At 43.6% G+C, this 18,099-nt stretch overlaps 1 protein-coding gene across 2 annotated transcripts in view; it reads left to right on the forward strand.

Moving 5' to 3' along the window:
* Positions 1 to 18,099, forward strand: part of EYA3 (EYA transcriptional coactivator and phosphatase 3) — a 45,217-nt gene that overhangs the window by 16,456 nt on the left and 10,662 nt on the right. Inside the window, exons 5-11 of one of the 2 annotated variants that reach the window (XM_021554881.2) lie at positions 2,047 to 2,126; positions 4,770 to 4,836; positions 5,582 to 5,724; positions 9,804 to 9,941; positions 14,488 to 14,570; positions 15,967 to 16,150; positions 16,919 to 17,058. In XM_021554881.2, the coding sequence (XP_021410556.2) occupies positions 2,047 to 2,126; positions 4,770 to 4,836; positions 5,582 to 5,724; positions 9,804 to 9,941; positions 14,488 to 14,570; positions 15,967 to 16,150; positions 16,919 to 17,058 (835 nt within the window). Of the gene's footprint in view, positions 1 to 2,044; positions 2,127 to 4,769; positions 4,837 to 5,581; positions 5,725 to 9,803; positions 9,942 to 14,487; positions 14,571 to 15,966; positions 16,151 to 16,918; positions 17,059 to 18,099 lie in introns of those variants that run through there. The other variant, XM_077788474.1, reaches the window with a different exon arrangement.

Genomic DNA, 18,099 nt, shown 5'->3' on the forward strand with positions numbered 1-18,099 from the left:
TTTAAAGCTATTGTGTGATACTATTTTTAGCCTCAGTAGATGTTTTTTGATGGGTATTGTATTTAGGAATTAACTCTTATTATTACTACTTAAAATGAGAATAGCTATATTAGGATTTATTCTGCTTCTCTGACTAGCAGCAAATACCATGAGTGTGGCAGGCACATTCTTCTCTCTCTCAGGATTTTTTTCATAGAGGAGCACAGAATAAAGAAATAGAAAACAATGTCTATTTCTGCTCCTTGTTTTCCCATGTGGAATGCGTTTGGAGAATTGTTTACCTGGGGTGAGTGCTTGGTTGGATTCTGGTAAGGATTGTTTGAGTCTGATGGCCAATCCAACCCACCTGGGGCTGGACTCTTGAGAACAGGGTCAGGAGTTGTGAGGGAGTTAGATTTGGTAGGTAGAAAAAGTATGTATGTAGTTTTAGTATCTTCTTTAAATAGTATATTAATATATTATAGTATAGTTAAAATAAAAAAGCATTCAGCCTTCTGAACTGGAGTCAGACATCATAATTTCTTCCCACTGGGTTCACCTGCATTTACAATACCATGAGGAAAGACTCCTTTTTGGAGTCTCTGCCACTTCAGTAAGAGCAAGGAGGAAACACCATTTCTGTAGGAGTGGATGTGGTATATTCTCAAAATTAGAATTTTGATCTAATCAAGCTCCCTTTCTGGCCCATCTGAGGTCAGAGAAATCAGATCCAAGGGAGGGTTTTTTCCCTCTCTTAGGTAGAGAGGGCAGCATGGGAAGGTCTGAACATGCTGGGGGGCTCTCCCTTCTCCCTCTGTGTCACCCTGCTTCTGCACAACCACACCTTCCCTATGGGCACAGGGAGCTCAAGATTTAAGTGTACACATCCTTATATTTTAAAAGTTTAAACATCCAGTATTTAAAAACAGAAGAGAGATGAAGGATAAAGTTGCATTTATAACTTGATTAAATATTCTGTTTAAATATTTTAGCTCTGTTTCGATAAAGCTATACATGATTTTAAGTTTGACCAATGGATTAGTTGAAAATAATTTATTGGACTTATTTCTCCCTGTCCCCTGCACTGCAGGAGGTGGAGGAGGGAGAAAAAATCAGTTTAGTTGAGCCCAGAAAGCAGGGATGGGTGGGGGAAGGTGTTCAAGATTTGGGTTTATTTCTCATACAGCCTCCTGCTCCCTGTGTAGTCCAGCTCAGGCACCTTTAGGCTCTTCCTGAGAGTTTAATTTGCTCATCTAATACAAAACTGTGCCGTTGTTTTTTGTTGGGATGCTGAATGGAGTCGGGTCATGGAGGGAGGCAGAGACACCATGCTTCGTGCACATCTGAGCTACAAGGGGGGAAGTCCCTCTCAGCAGCAATAAACAGTTCCTTTGGCTCCTTCACCTTGAGAAACTGCAGTTTCAGAATGTCAGAACAGCACACAGATGGCTCAAAACCTCATGAAAAGCTGTTTTGCAGAACTAGCAATAATAAAACGAAAGCCTGGAAGGCAATAATCGAGGAAAAAACAGTTTCTTTCAGAAATTACATGTACTTCCTACTCTATACATGAGCAAAGTAACATTGACATGGAACTGAAACAATGTGGGACAAATCCAAAATAATCCAGTAACCTGCAAATATTTATGTACAGAAGTGACCCCCAGTTCAAGGATGTTTCAACCCTGGTTTTCAGGGACAAATCCAGCAGTGAGGCAATGCCCATGGGCAGGAGAGCCTGTGACAGCAGGGTCACACACCACTGCTGGCAGCAGCTCCTTGGCTGCTGCAGCTTGAGGGGATGGAATGGAGATGCCAAGAGGTGTTTCTCACAGAAGCCACCCCTGCAGTCCCCTTCTACCAAACCCTGACCACTCAAACCCCAGATAGTGTGATGTCTAATTCCAGTTGCAGATCTCTCTCAGAATCTCTTCATGAAATAGCAAAGAGCTAGGGCTAGGTTTTGTGAAGAGTTAGTTTGCCTTGGTCAGAAAGGGGGTTATGATGCCCAAGGATGTTAATTTAAGAGTTCATAATGCTAATCCTGAACCTCTGTTGTCCTGGCAGTCATGTGAGCAGCACAGAAGTCAGTGATCAGAAAAGTGAATCTACAAACCTTGGTTCAAACCTTCCCATATCCAGTGAGAGTGAGTATCTCTGGAGTTTCCCATTTTCTTTCCTCTTGTCTTTTCCTGGTACCATGCTTCATCAACCACAAGATTTGTCTCCTCCTTGTAATCCTGCTCTCACTATCAGTTGTATCAGTTTGCTGTAGTGTTTACAAACTGTTAATGCCTGATGGTAAGGAAATATCTGTTTCTAACAACTATTTTTGTGTCGCTGCCCCTCAGCTGGCTGTTGGGTGCTTCTGAGTACTGCTGTGTCTTATCTGCTTAAGACATGATTCTTCTTGAGGGTTGAGTCAATATCAATTGTGATGCCTATAGTAAACATGTTTTATAAATCATTATCTCTATGCAGCTGGTTGGGTCCTCTGTAGCAATATGGCATACACTTCATCTTAGACTGAGTTGTATTGAATTTCTGCAAAAGCTCTTAGGAAATAAACAGGGAGGAAACAGGCAGGGAATACAAAGATTGCATACTTAGTGAAAAGTGGAGTGTATCCTTTCTCTTGGAAAAAGAGGGCTGGAAGTTATTAGGAAAGTCAGATTCCTGTGTGGAATACCTTTTACTGCCAATACATATTTCGAAGTGTAAGTCAGTTCATCTTAGCTAAGAGTGTGTAAGGTGTAACTTTCCATTGTAATTGATTTAATCATTGCTGTTTTAATCCACGTACTGTGGTGTTGCAGAAGTTGTGAGAAATTTCATCCTGCAAAACCTGCTGCCTAACTGGATAAACTTATTTACAAATCCTAGAAACCGCATGCAGCGTTGTTGTGGGATTTATTTTCTTTTTTTACACCATTGCCTAATTCTTTGTATGCAATTTCATAAATATGAATTCTAGAAATATCATTACTACATAACTATTCAGATGAATATTGAAATTCTTAAAAAATCCTGCTACAAATCCTAAACATGTGGGAACTGACAAGTGTTAGAGGAAGGACTTTAGGTCCAAAAGTTCCCAGTTTGTGTTTCCTGTTGTATCCTTGTGCATACTATGAGTAAAGGCAAACTCTGAGGAACAGAGGATGGTGATTCATGGGTCATTTGGGAGGTTCAGCACATGTGGTTGATGGTATATACTTCTCAGCTTGTGTTCAGATTACACAAAGAGAACGTTATTGAGGTATAAGAATGAACATTAGGGTTAGAGTTGCCTGTGACACTGTCTTGCTTTCCACAGTGTAACTCAGGGGAGTTTACTACGTGGTCATACAAGAGCAATAATACAGGTCCAATATGGAAAACCCAACTTTTTTGAGCACATTATTGGCATTTGGATCAAATCCCAGAGTATGCTGTTATCCATGACCCTGTACCATTTTGAGGGCTGTTAATTGAGTCACTCCAGAGGGAGAGGGAGAATGTGGTCTCTTGTAGTGGTAGTTTTTGGGGAGCAGAGTCCCATGGCCTGCACAAGGGATACACTGTTAGCCTGGATTACCTCCTGGGCAAGCCCTGGGTGCTTTCCTTCCAGAGGGGAGTAGCTGGATGCACAGCAGTGCAGCTGTGTTTGCTGTGGGTTTGGGTCACAGATCCGAGCTGATAAAGCCACGTGCTGTGCAGAGCCAGTCGCAGCAGCTCCCAGCAGCGTGCTGCCCTGTGCTGCTGGCGTGTGCCACACAGGCTGCACGGGCCAAATTCTGTGCTGGGCTCCTGCCCATTGCTGCTTTCCTAGTCTGATGGACAGCTGAGTATTTCATCAGCTGATGTGAATCCAAGGAGCCAGTGCAGCAGGGCTAGTCCCAGCTCCCAGCAGCGTGCTGGTGGCGTGTGCCAAATTCTCTGCTGGGCTCCTGCTCCCATTGCTGCTTTCCTAGTCTGATGGACAGCTGAGTATTTCATCAGCTGAATTGAATCCAGGGGGTGTTTAATGGCCTTGGATTAAGCCACAGGAGCCCAAGCCCCCATCTCCAGCCCAGCCTGGAGTGCTGTAACAGCTCTGTCACACCAGGTGTTCCTGAGCCAGGCTGTGCTGACTGAGAACATTAAAACACTTCCTTCCTGGGCTGCCAGCTGAGCCGCTCTGTCTTACCAGTTCCGGAGTGCAATGGCTGTGGATTTACTGAAGCAGAAAAATGACAACATCTGGTTACATGTAACTACCAGATTACTGTAGAGGGATCTCTGAGCTTTGTGCACTGCAGCTGTGCTTCACTGGATATGTGTGATTACATTCATTGAACTGGAGCTGTTCCTTTCTGCAGGAAGGACTGTTTGCTGCATAGAGTATGTAGGGGCAGAGGAAAGCTTGGCAAAACAGGAGTTTGGCCTCTGCTCCAGGACACAGAAATGTTACACTTGGTGCAGATGAAGCCCCTTTAGCAAATATGCAGGGTTTTGGGGAGGACTGAAATCAAAGGTTTTTTTTATGATAGTTACAAAAAATTATAGTACCAGCTGATAAAGAGAAAGAGCACTGTTTTCACAGAGATTAATAGTGTGACTGACTGATCTACCTGCTGAGAGCTGGCAAAACATTTTTCTGCCAGTTTAACAGTGTGTTTTTGAGAATTTGCTTTAAAACAGATATTCAGGTGCTAAAACTCTTTATAAATACTGTATGTTGACTAAAATGTACCATTAGTATTGATATTTGTCTTTATTTGTTCATTTTGAAAGCACCTCTATAATTACACAAACTATTTTTTTTTCAGTTATGACATGCACTGATTATATCCCAAGGTCATCAAATGATTATACCTCACAAATGTATTCTACAAAGTAAGTCAAGAAATTGTTACTGAGTTCTGTAACTCTTACTCCTCTCTGAAGTAATATTTTTGTATCTTTATGCATTTCTCTAGTGCAGTAAATCCCACTACTGGCAGCAGATACTCATTGCTGAGGACACTGAACTTAAAGAATTCAACCTTTAGCTTTAGTGACTGTTGTTCTATGTTCACAAAGATAAATGAAGTCCTTTAAGTAATTAAGTAAGAATAATGCACATAATATTTGTCAAATAAACAAGTTGAACATAAATAAATGTAAGGGGAATGTAAGATTTTCTCATCATTCACTGTGTTCATGGATCTTTGTAGTTCTTCCTGTTGGAGCAGGATATGCTTTAACCCCTGCTGCTTGTTTTTGTGTAGTTTCTGTGTGTGTCCCACTGGTTCTTACAGTAGATAGCAGTAGCTTCAGGGTCTGGTATGGTAAGGCATGATTAGTGAGACTGACTGCTCATGCCTGTTGGAATGGGGAGTGTGTCCCTCCCAGTCCTGGATGAGCGCTGGGGCTCTGGCACTGTGGAGGAGGGAGTTTCCCTGCTGCCACCACAGGAAGCTGGCAGCATCTATAAACTCAAGAGCCTGCCTTGGGAAGCACAAGGAGCTTATTGCATTAAGAGGACACGTCAGTCTGAGTCGTTTCTCCTTTCTGGAGCAATTTTTTAACGTGTTAATAAGGCTAAAAGATGCATAATGTAAACAGTTCTTTCTGACTTTTGTTCTCTCTTTTCACCAAGGCCATATGCACATATCCTTTCTGTACCAGTGTCGGAAACAATGAGCCCTTACCCTGCTCAGCCTCAGTACCAAGCACTACAGCAGTCCCAGCCCTACACCATCTACCCCCAGACCACCCAGACCTACGGACTACCTCCTTTCGGTAAAAAGTGACTTTTCAAAGACTTCTCCCTGCCTGCAATTACTGTTTTATGTCTCATTAAAAAGCCAGTGTTAAGCTTAAGGTGTGTTGGAGAGAAGAGTTTGTAGGAGAGCACGTACATAGCTTAAATTGTAGATGGGCACTGATCTCTTGATGGGGCTTCAACTTAAAAAATAAGATTTTTACAAAGCTGTTACTTTGGATGTCCCCATGAAGTTTGCCATATGGTTCTTGGTTTGGGATCATAATTGTCTCTAATTGTGGTATAGCTGTGTTTGTGCAGTTTCCTTCTTAGTAAAGTGACACAACACCCCATCCACAAATCCTTTCTCCTTCCTTTCTCTCCTTCCTTTCTCTCCTTCCTTTCTCTCCTTCCTTTCTCTCCTTCCTTTCTCTCCTTCCTTTCTCTCCTTCCTTTCTCTCCTTCCTTTCTCTCCTTTCTCCTTTCCTTGTTGTTGAACATGATTAAGACATTTTTATTTCATCTTTCACTAAATGAGAGCTCATGCTAAAATGTCTCCAAGTTTACTAGGCAAATAATTTGCTTAATTTGCTCTAATAACTGAGCCCTTTTGATAGCTATTCCACTCTTTGCAAATGCAGCTCCCAAAAAATGGAAGGGAGCAGAGGCTGTTTTATCCCTTAGCTTACAACACTGGTAAGAGGGGGGAACATCCCACCATCATGCAGGGAACCTGGGGGAGCATGCTGGCTGCCTGTGGAAGTGGTGAGAGGACATAGTTTAGTGGTGGACATGGTGGTGCTGGATTAATGGTTGGACTTGATGATCTTAAAGGTCTTTTCCAACTTTTACCATTCTGTGATTCTAAGTATATGTCTCTGGGGCTTGTGGTTGTACTGCACAACCATGTGCACTGAGCCTCTTGCAGATTTATCTGTAATGCTAAAATCTTAGTACCTTGATGTGTGTAAGGATGAATTTTTCTTTAGTTAAAGAATTAGATGTCTTTGAATAAAAACAGCTGAATTTCTGGCTTTTGTTAGCTGCTGACAGAACATGGGCTTTTGTAAAGGTTACAAAACAATTGATTTGTCATTATATATTTGAAAGATGGTGTAGGAAAGATAATAAATCCAGACTTGGCTTTGTTAAACATAAGTTAAATTACTAATACTGTGATTACTAATGGTTGCTGGAACATACTCCTCCTCACTGGGTGCCAGAACTTTGGTTTCAGTGCCTTGTTGCACTGTTTTTTGCTGTATCTGATGGTTTGCTTTATTTATTTGGTGCTTATTGATAGTGTGTTGTGCATGGTGCACTGAGGCTGCTTTGTGTGCTGTTGTGTGTTTTAGTGTGTCACATGTTGGTGTTTTTAAAGGCAAACATTTGTAAATATGTGAAGTGTTCCAGAGAAGTTGTTTAAAACAGTGGTTTAGATTTCTACAATTTTGGAAGGAGGGAGGGAAGGTGTGGGGGTTTTGTTAATGTGTTTGTGTGTGATGTTGGTTGCAGTAGTGGTGGCTATATTTGGGGGGAGTGTTTGTTTTTTTAAAGCCAAAGGTTCTGGATTGCAGGGGTGCTCAGCTGCTTCAATATCACAGTCTAAATGTAACACTAGAAATTCTTCTGAAGACCTGGAAGGAGATCTGCATTTTCTGTTGACTTCAAAGGAGCTTTTGTCTGTAAATTATCCAAAATGTCATCAGTTACTGAAATGTTTGATGTTGATTTTGAGGTCTGTTGTTAAACACCTGATTTTTTTAGTGTGAAATCAAGTGTTAGGAAGATGTTAAAAGTCATTATTTCCAGTAATGGAAATCATAGTGGAGTGGTACCTGCTGAGTCATGCTGAGAAGATGGACCTGGCATGGTTTGATGGAGAGGTAGAAGGTGGAGGATTGAAGGGAATCCTCTGCAGAGGGAATTCTGGAAATTGCTTCTGCTCATAAAATCTCCAATGAGCAGATGAGGGCCAACAACTTGGTTTTGCCAGCAGCAGAGGGCTTGTTACAGAGGTTGGAGTGTCTTTCTACTGTGTATTTGTTTCTATGCCAGAAAGAAGGCACCATGGGTTATCTAACTGGAACAAGCCAGCATGAAATTCAAGCAAGCTGACAAACATAAGCATAGTCTGGAGGCAGCTAAAGTCGGGATGCTCCTTTTAGAGAAGGGATGATCTCTGCTCTTCCTGATTTGTTGCCCCTCTTGGTGTTCAGTGCATTGTTCTGCATGGGAGGCCCTTGTGGTCTGAAGAGATTTTATTAAAGAAGCATTAAAATAAGAGTAGTGACATCCAGGCTGCATATGTGTAGCTGTAAGCTGGTTTTAGAAGCGCCATGGATGTGATGGCTTACATTAACTCAAAAAAAAACTACAGGTGATGGGATATCCTGTGTGGGGCCTTTCCATGTATGTGTGCTGTGACATTCTGTGACATAAGTGCTGCTGTTGGACATGGAAGAGTCTTGTTCCCCCTCTCACAGCTTCTCCTCCATCATCCTTGAGGCTGTGCTAGCTCATAATGCTGCTGCAGAATGAGAGGGGAAGGACATGTGCCACCAGTCCAGGAGTGTGCCTGGCTGTGTAGGAAGTATAAAGGACATGCCTGTGACAGCAAGACAGTGTTGGAAGGCAGGGGCTGAAAGATGCCTTAGCACATACATGAATCAGCTCCTGCACTGGCACCAGCCAGCACTGCCAACACCTCTGTGTGTGTCTGACCTGCTGCCACACTCCCTGTGTGCTCATGATCCCATGGCATCCAGGGTGGGTTTGTGTTTCACTGTGGTTCTTTGGCACTTCTGCATGTCATGTGAGCATCTCATTGTATTGCTGACTGCTCCTTGTCCCTCTGTCTTGTGCCCTGAGGAGCTTCTGGTTACTGTACCCTGTGAAAGCTGCTCACCCGTTTGGAGATGGTGGCACTCCCTTTCCAGGCTAAACAAACACAGCTGCTCCCACTCTCCTTGGAGGATCTTTTTCCCATATGTTTTGTTCTGGAGTTTCTGCAGTGTATCTATAGTCTTTGTTAAATCAGCCTTTCCTTTTTGTTTGCTAATTATTGAGGTTCTGGAGATTTGAAACCTTAACAAAGACACAACTTGAGAGTTAAAGAGTCAAACCCTGGGGTAACTGTGCAGAGGGGAGTGATTTAAGTTGACTTATAGGTGTCAGTTTGAGATCAGATATGTAAATAAATCAGAGGGCCATTGCAAAATTTAATTCTGACAAAGCAGCAGCATGGAGCGACCTCCTGGAGCTGCTGCTCATATCCAGTTTGATGGAGTCTCCCATGTCTTTTAGGTAAGAAACCTAGAGCTCATAGCCCATGGCTCAATCCTGCTGGAGTGGGTGAAGGGCTGCAGGTGGCTTCCATAGCCTTGGTACTGTTTTTGGGGTGTTTAAAAAGAGGGTGGTCTTTCTGATGGCCCTGATCTCTGTCAAGCTCCGAACGTCCTTTGTCCCTTTGCTTTGCACACTCCTGCTTGTTTGTAAGTAGATCCTCTCAAAATATTTCTGCTTCCTAACCAGGGCCAGGGAGAACTCTCTTTGACTTTGGCTGTAGAATTGGAGGCACTCACATGACAGCCTGAAGAGCCCTGAAGAGCAAGGCCTGAGCTGAGCAGCTGCCTCAGTTGGACACTGTTGGCATCCATCAGTGCAGAGACCATAACAGCACCCAAGCTGAGCCACATGCTGACTGTGCCCTGTACACATAATTATAATCACTCTGCTCTCTATGCTGTGCCCAGGGTTCTTACAAAAGCATTCCAAAACAACAGGAAGTCTGGAAAAAACATTCCGATTTTAAAATTTTTTTTTAGCTCTATATTTGTTGTTGTCAGTCTAGGAAAATTACTGACTTGTGGCTTGGTATAAAATATTCATCCCACCAAGTCTTCTTGGTGCTTTTAATTTTCTCTTTTTCAGCCATTTTGTCACCAGCTCTAATCCCTGCACAGCCTGACAGTCAGCACTTACTATTGCCGAAATTAAACATTTTCCATGTGTCATTTGTTACTTGCTTTTATGATGAGCAAAAATCTTAATCTGAGGAGCATGCTGTTTGGTCCCAGCATATTTGTTTGTAACTGGTCCAATTTATCTGATTCAGGTGCACTGTGGCCAGGTATGAAACCTGAAAGTGGTTTAATTCAGACTCCATCTACAAGTCAGCACAGTGTTCTTACCTGCACTACAGGGTTAACCACAAGCCAGCCCAGCCCAGCACATTATTCTTATTCCATTGAAGGTAACTTGGCATGGTTTTTATCTGCATCTCTCTCCACCTAACTGAATCCAGATACCAAACTAGAGAGGCTTGCACGCTTGTCCTTGGTTTGTGCATGCTTCTTCATGCTTTGCCTCTTTTCTCTTTGTGCCTGTGTGTTTCTGGGTTTGGATTTGCCTCACACCTGTGTGCACCAGGCTGGCTCCGTGGTGCCATGCTGCTGGGCTGAACAGGATGAAGAGCAAATGGGAAGGGGAAGGAGAATGTTGTGTTCCTGCATGCTTTATTGGGAATGCTCTTGCATTTCTCTTTGTGTTCTTTAGCTTGATGTCAGGAAATGTGCTGACTGCAGTGAGGTTTTTAAACATTTGTTTTCAATTGCTTCTGGAGGTAGAAGGCTCTTGCATATCACAGACACTGGGTTGGTAGATCTGCTAGGAAGTGAATTTCTCAGTACAGAACTACCATTCAAATATTATAATTGCTGGAAGTGCCACATCTAAGAAGGCATGTGCTGAATTTCACCAGCTTCCACAGAAGTTTGTAGGGGTGAATGTGCCGGATAGCTGAATAATGGAATATTATTGCTTATGGCACATACGTGCAAATTGATACCTTTTCTTTAGGCTGGAATTTGCCATTTATGTTTTGGTGACGAATGGTGAAAATTTGTCTCTTTCTCTGGAAATTTTATAAAGCATTTCAGGAATTTGTAATCTACATCTTGTGGAATATTTTCACATAATAATTCAGGCACTTGAGGAAATTTTTAGTTCAGTTCCCTGCTCAAAGAGTAGTTGATACAGAATTCAGAACCAAATTGCTCAGAGCTTTACCTAGTTAGATCTCCAAAACCTCCAAGGATGGAAATTTTGCCAGTTCCAGAACCTGGCTGTCATTATGATGAAATGTTTTTTCTTTTGTTGACTCGGAGCTTTCCCTCTTCCATGTTCTGACCATTTCTCTCCTCCTGCTGCTGCACACCTGCAAAAAGAGCCTGTGTCTGTCCTCTCACTAATGTCCATGCAGGTACCAGCAGGCTGCATCAAGTCCCCCGAGCCACTTCCTCTCCTGGCTGGACAGTCCCTTTCCCCTGAAATATGTTCTCCAGATCCCTGGCTGGTTTGGTGTCTTTTCAGCAGACCCACTGAATTTTATCAACATGTTTCTTGTGCTTGAGGGGCCAGACTGAATGCCACAACCAGATGTGGTCTCATGAGAGTCAAGAAAAGGAGGATCATTCTTAAAATTTCAAAATTATTATTAAACATTCTTAATGTTTGCTTAATGGTTTGCTCAGCTTGCATTGTTGAGTCAGTGGCCCAGTGCAGTATTTATCCTTAATCACTTCTCACATTCATAACACAAGGAAATCAATACTGGAATTACTCCCTTCTTACAGCATAACTCTCCTTCCCACAGTCCCACCAGCAGAATGACTTACTGTGTCTCACAGCACCAGCTTTAATTGCCAAGGGTCAGGACTGGTTCTGCACAATGTGACCCCTGCCAGATTTCCCAGTGATGTCCCATGGGGAGCAGTGGATCCCTGGGGTTGCTGAGGTGACAGACCCATGTCAGGCCTTGCTCTGTAGAATTCTAAACTCACAGACTTGATTGGGTTGGAAGGGACCTTAAAGATTATCCACTTCCATCCCCTCTGCCATGAGCAGGGACACCTTCCATTAGACCAGGGTGCTCCAAGCCCTGTCCAGCCTGGCCTTGGACACTTCCAGGGATCCAGGGGCAGCCACAGCTGCTCTGGGCATCCTCTCAGCCAAGAGTTCCTTCTCAATGTCCCATCTAACCCTCCCTCTGGCAGTGGGAAGCTGTTCCCCCATATCCTGTCGCTCCATCCCCTGTCCAAATTCCTTCTCCAGCTCCCTCTGAGCCCCTCTGGATGCTGGAAGGGGCTCTAAGGTCTCCCTGGAGTCTCCTCTTCTGCAAACTGCTCAATCCCAGCTTGGTCAGAGTTTCACACAGGAGAAAGATTTTGATCTGTGCTGCTGGCAGAATGTGTGATGTGAGAAATTTCCCTGCAGACTGCTCTCTGAAAGTGTGCACAAGTCACCCTAAAGTGTGCAAAAATCACTCCAGCTGTGCAAATGCTGTTGCTTTTTGGGAAAAAAACTTCTTGCAGACTCGCAGGAAACTTTTCCTTTTTCGGATTTGCTACATTTCCTTCTCAGGCACCCCACCAAGGGTTCAGGTCAGTACAGGGGCTGGTGCCAGGGAGGTGGTGGAGAGCAGAGCTGGAAGGATGGGCAGAGTTGTTTCAATAGCAAACCCTGGAATATCTGGCTTTTCTCTCCACTCAAATCAGGGTGAAACACAGCTGCACAATGATACTGACCCACTGGAGGGGAATTTCAGTGCATGGTTCTGGGTTTGGCTCTTTGAAAATGATTGAAACAAAGCAGATTGGAATTAATAAGGTAGAGGAGGCAGGGATGTAATGTCTGAGATGAGGTCTGAAGTAGAGGATAAAGAAAGGAAAACAGTCATGGCATCTTTAATACAGTCCTTGTGTTTGCTGGTCTTTAAACCTCAGCCCTTGAGGTCATGTTTGGCAAATCCTTGCCAAATATTTTTGTATGGTTCTGGCCCATTCATTGGTAAAAGGAAGTGGTCCACAGTGCAGAAAGAATTGGTTCATCCGTGTGGTGGGAAGTGTTTGAAAAAATCTGGTATGTAGCAATGTTTAGATAGAGGTTTATTAAAAAGACCTGTTGGAGGAAGACCAGAGTTAAGATAAACAATGAAGTTCACGTGAGGGAATGCCAAATCTTTTTTCTCATTTCTAAACTTCTGTAATCAATCTCGGTGGAGAAGCAGCCTTGACAGAACACTGCACATAAGAATCACTTTGTGTTTCCTCTCCATAACAGTCTTGAGAGCAGTGTTGTAATGGTCTGTCTTCCAGAGAGCTGCTCTACCCCAGCTGCATGGCAGGTTTGCTCAGTTAGCAAGGGTCTTTTCTGGAGAGCTGGGCTTCACAGGGCCTAGGAAGGGACCTTCTCTTAAGGTGATAACAGCCTTGATAGTTTCCATGGTGTGTAATTGGAAGGAGCTTTATTTGGAAACTGCCCCTCTTTTCGAGCAGTTGCTGATGAGAAGTGTCTGTGACAGATTCCTTGGCTCACGCTGCTGGGCTTTAAGTAGCTGTGGAACTGCTCTGGGTCCTTGAGTGTCTTCACTGCCATTATTACTGTTCAGTGCAGCCCTTTTGCTTTTTTCTAAATGTTTCTGGGGCTAATTACTTCCTTTTGTTTCTGCTTCCACAGAGATGTCACCCTTCACATTTCTCATCTCCTGTAAATCCTGTGTATTTCTACACATCTTTTAAGATCTGTTTCTTTTGTTTTCTTAACTTTTTTGAGGCGTATTTTGGATCCATTCCTCTTTCCAGGAGGCACAAGGTAGTATTGGTGGTTGCCATAGCACAGCATATACTAATTCAGAGTTCATGGTGGGGCAGTTTCCCTGGGGGAGCAGTACTGAAGCCTTCACAAGCTTGAATTCTTGGGGTGAATTTTGTGTGGTGATATTTGCAGAAATCAAGGGTTTTTCTCAGAGTGATGGTAAGATAAGGGATACTGTGAATTTCTGCAAGTCTATATAAGCATCCAAAAGTGATATTTTAGTTTTATTTGTGTGCAGAGGAATGTGGTGTAGAAAATAAAATAGTTCTTGGTGGCACCTGGTTTTGTACATTGTGGTTTTGTTCCTGCTGATTTAATTATTTGTTGTTATCCTTGTGAGTCCCAAAACCCCATGTTGAGGAATGTTTAATGGAGTGACCCTGTGGCTGCAATCCCCCCAAAACTGCTAAACCACTGGTGTTCCCAAGTGATGCTCTAGCAGCTTCTTCTGTGTTTTGGGAGAACTGAGCGCAGTGAGACAAAGCTTATAAAACATCTACAAGTTGGTGCCAACAACTACACATCCCTAAGAATTCATCCTAGGAGCTGTTGACAGATTATTTCAGAAAGTCATACCCAAAAAGCAGCTCTAGACACAGGGATTTTGGGAGAGATGCTCACTTTCTCCAGAAGGAAACACTCTTTTTCTACTATTTCAAATATTCTTAATGTTTGCTTAAATTTTAAATCTAATTAGACTAAAAATGATGCAGTTTTTTTTTTTAACAGAACTGATTTAAACACATTCGTGTCCCTTTTCTTGATTTCTTCGGATTCGTTTTCAGCTGCTACTGATTGATCATGAGAATGGGACTGTTGTCTTATCAAAACATGTAGTAAAGATATAAAGCCTTTTTAATTCCACACCAATTGCTTAGCAGTCACGGAGGGAAAAGGTTTCTGAACCATTGGAAAGGACTGTTTTTAAAGAAGTATTAGCTCTCCTTTCCTGTAAACCCAATTGAAATGTGACTGGTGTCAAAATACACCTTTTGGGGTTATTTTGGTACTTTTTTGGGTGTTAGTAGCAGAGTGCTGCTGGAAGCACAAATGCTTGCACATTTGCCTAATAAGTATTTATTTCACAACGTCTCATTTCTTATGTTTTTCTAGAATATTTAATGCAGTAATTCTCAATTTTACAGCATCAACTACCAATGCCAGTCCAGTCTCTACATCCTCAACTGTTGTCAATATTTCCACATCAGCAGTAGCCAGCATCTCACAGGTAAAACTTCCTTGGTAAATTTATGTGCACCATCTCCTTTGCCTTTGTTTAACATGTTGCTCAAAACTAACGTGGAAATGTCACTTCAAATGGAGCACAGTGGTGCTGGAGCTGTGGGGCTCAGTGTGTAACTCAAAGTCACCAAATCACTCCTGCTGGCTCTTTAAAACCATGATGCTTCTCCCTTTGGCCTTTCCAACAAACTCACTTCACGTGTTCAAGGCTTTTGCCTCATCTGCAAATTGTGAGGTGAGTCTTAAAGCTGAGATCTGTGCAAGAGAGATGAAGGGGAAGAAACAATTCAGCTATTTTGAGGACTAAACCTGCAGGGAGGATTAGAGTTGGATGTTTTTGGACACCTTTGTTCTCCCTCAGCAAAAATAGGAAATTAGGTTGTACACAAACAAAACTCCAACCCAAAAAAGTGGGGTGTGCATTCTGATGGTAGACTAGAACAAATGAGACAGCCCTGCAAGCTAACAAAGACCATTTCCCCCTGCCTTTTTCCTCTGTGGGTGGTTAACTGACATTCTGAGTACTTGGTTATACAAGGGAAACCTTCAGTGTCCAGCTTTTCAGAAATAGAATACAGGAAGTGTGGAAAATGCAATGGATGCACAAAAATCCCTCTGTGCTTATGCTGTTGCTTTTTAAACATAAGCTTGTTTGGAACCATAAGGGGAAAAAAAGATTTTCTTTCAGTATTTCAGACCAAGGTACTGGTTCACAAACCCAGGCTGCTCTTCAAGGAAATCAGGAGAGCACTGTGTACCACAGTAGTGTGATGTGACATTTGGGGTTGCTACTTTTTTACTGTCAGTAGCAGAAGTTAAAATCCTCAAGCACAGCTCCAGGTGCTGAGTGATCTCCTAAATGAATTAAGTAGTTTTCATAAATGGTGGATACCTTCCAGCATGCAGAATTATTGCTTGAAGAAGTCAGGACATGAGTAAGGGCCATTTATCCTGTAGTTGTGCCCTCAGCAAGGCCCGAGGTCACTTTTCTGTCACTGTCAAATGCAGGAAGTCAAATGCAAGACAAAACCACACATTCCAGAGCACAGAGTGCACTGATGTCTTGGCATCCACTCAGCTCTCCTGTTACTGTCACTTCATTCATTGAGAATTAATTTTTGCAGACACTGGAAGCACAGGAATGGCCCTGTGATCACTGGTCTCTTCTGCAAAACATGCCTGTGCAGGGGGCACTGGGCAGCCAGAGCTGTCAGCCCTTTTTGGGAATGCCTTCATGTGCAGAATGAAACAGCATCAAGTCAGACTGTGCTCTTGCTGGGATTTTTATTGGACAGGATATTCTAATAAAAAAGCCAACCTGATTCTGAGTATTTTCTGAATGAGGTATCCTTCCTACCATCACTAACTCTTTCCCCCAACAGGAGTATCCTACCTACACCATCCTTGGCCAGAGTCAGTACCAGAGCTGCTACCCGAGCTCAGGCTTTGGAGTGGTGCCACCAGCAGACAGCAGCACGGAGAGCTTGGCATTAGCCACGAGCACGTACCCAGAGGAGAAACCCAACGCCCTGGTGCCAGCACGGGCAGTGCAGAGACCTTCCTCTGGTGAGGCGGGGTCTGGGAAATGCCTCTGCTAAACAGTGCAGGGGCAGGTGTGGGGAAACATCTCCAGAGGGTACCTGCAGCATCTTGTCATGCTGGGCCCAATGGGACACTTGTCTTCCTTGTCAGAATCTTCCACACTCCTTCCTGGCTTCTTCCTGGCCTCACTGGTGTGCTGAGTACTGTGGTGGGCCAGCCAAACTTATGTATCAGAAGCCATTTCAGGGCACCCTGCACTACTCTGTGTCCCAGAGAAAGGGAGTACTCTGCACACCTGGCTGCAGGAGAGAAAGATGCAAGGAGGTGATGTTCTCCTTCCCTGAGAAGGGTGTTCTTAGCAGTAGCAGAACAGGCTCCATCACATCTCCCTGTCAGGCCATGCTGCTTGGCCAAGGCTGTGTCTTCAGGGCCAACATAGCACTGCTATTCTTTTATATTCAACTGTCTATTAAATAAAGTAGACATAGTTGAGTAATAGAGTAGTTCCAGGGTAGTGAAATGACTGCAGGGTTCCAGGCTTTAGGGTGGAGGGTCTCTACTCTGGCTTTGCTCTGCAGGCAGTGGCTCTTGCAATAGTTCTGGGGGACTAAATTGAGGAGACAGAGCTGTTTTGAAATGATGGGACAAAGAACTCATGGTTTATGTTCGACTACTGCATCCACATAGTAAAGTTACATCTTATTTTTTGCTAAGGTGGTTTGTGGCCAGTGCTGTATTGGTGTTTGTTTTGAGACAGAAGGGGTTGAGAGCTGTGTGATTTCTTTCTTCCAGGAGATGCATCCACAAGTCCTTTGCTACCAAGAGCAACAGCAAGTAAAGAGCTAGATGAGCAAGCAAGAAAAAACATCCCTGGAAAGAACAGAGGGAAGAGGAAAGCAGATACCTCCTCCTCACAGGACAGTGAACTGGAGGTAAATAGTGATCTTTTCTACAGGTAGCATTGCAGAATAGTGTGATGGTGAAAATTCTCCTCCCTTTTTTTCATTCCTTCTCCATGGAAATGGAAGGTGATTATAGAATTGTTTGGGTTGAAGAGATCATTCAGGGTCATCTGGTCCAGCCACCCTGCAATGAGCAGGGACATCTTCAACTAGATGTCAGGTTGCCCAGAGCTCTATCCAGCCTGGTCTTGAACGTTTTCAGGAATAGGGCATCCACCACCTCTCTGGGCAATATGTGCCACTGTCTCACCACTTTAATTGTAAAAAATGTCTTCTTTACATCTAGTCTAAATTTACTCTCTTTGAGTTTAAAACTCTTCCCTTCTGTTCTATCACTACAGGCCCTCCTAAAAGGTCTGTCCCTATAAGTACAAACTGACAGTAGGTTTTGACTAGACACCAGGAAAAATGTCTTCCCTGGAGGGTGGGGAGGCCCTGGCACAGGCTGCCCAGGCAATTTGTGGCTGCCTCATCCTTAGAAGTGTCCAAGACCAGGTTGGATGAGGCTTGGAGCAATCTGGTCTAATGGAAGGTGTCCCTGCCCATGGCAGAGGGATTGGAGCTGGATGGTCTTCAAAGTCCCTTTCAAACCCAAAGCATCACTTAAACACACTTGGGAATCCTAGTGGTGTGGTTTAGGAGCCCAGGTGTCTCCAGTACAGGCTCATGCTCAGAGCAGGGCTGTCCCCTGCACTGGGGCTGTGGCTTTGTCTGCCTGAGCCACAAGAGCCTCCAAGGCTGAAGATCCTGTACCTAGACACAGAGATCCTGTACCTAGTGATCTGTCCCAGCACTACTACATCCACCCAGGGAAGGAGGTTTTCTGTTTCCACTTGGAATCTCCCATGCTGCAAATTTCCCCTTCTTCTTCCACAGCAATTTTCCATCTACCACTACTGAAAAGAATTTGTCTCTGTCTCCTTTGCAGTTCCCTTTCAATTAGTTGTGGTCTCGTGTTAGATGTCCCTTAGTCTCCTCTTTGCTGAGAGAAGCCATCCCAGTTTCCTTAGC

This window comes from Lonchura striata, chromosome 26, assembly GCF_046129695.1.
Source record: "Lonchura striata isolate bLonStr1 chromosome 26, bLonStr1.mat, whole genome shotgun sequence".
NCBI classification, from domain to species: Eukaryota; Metazoa; Chordata; class Aves; order Passeriformes; family Estrildidae; genus Lonchura; species Lonchura striata.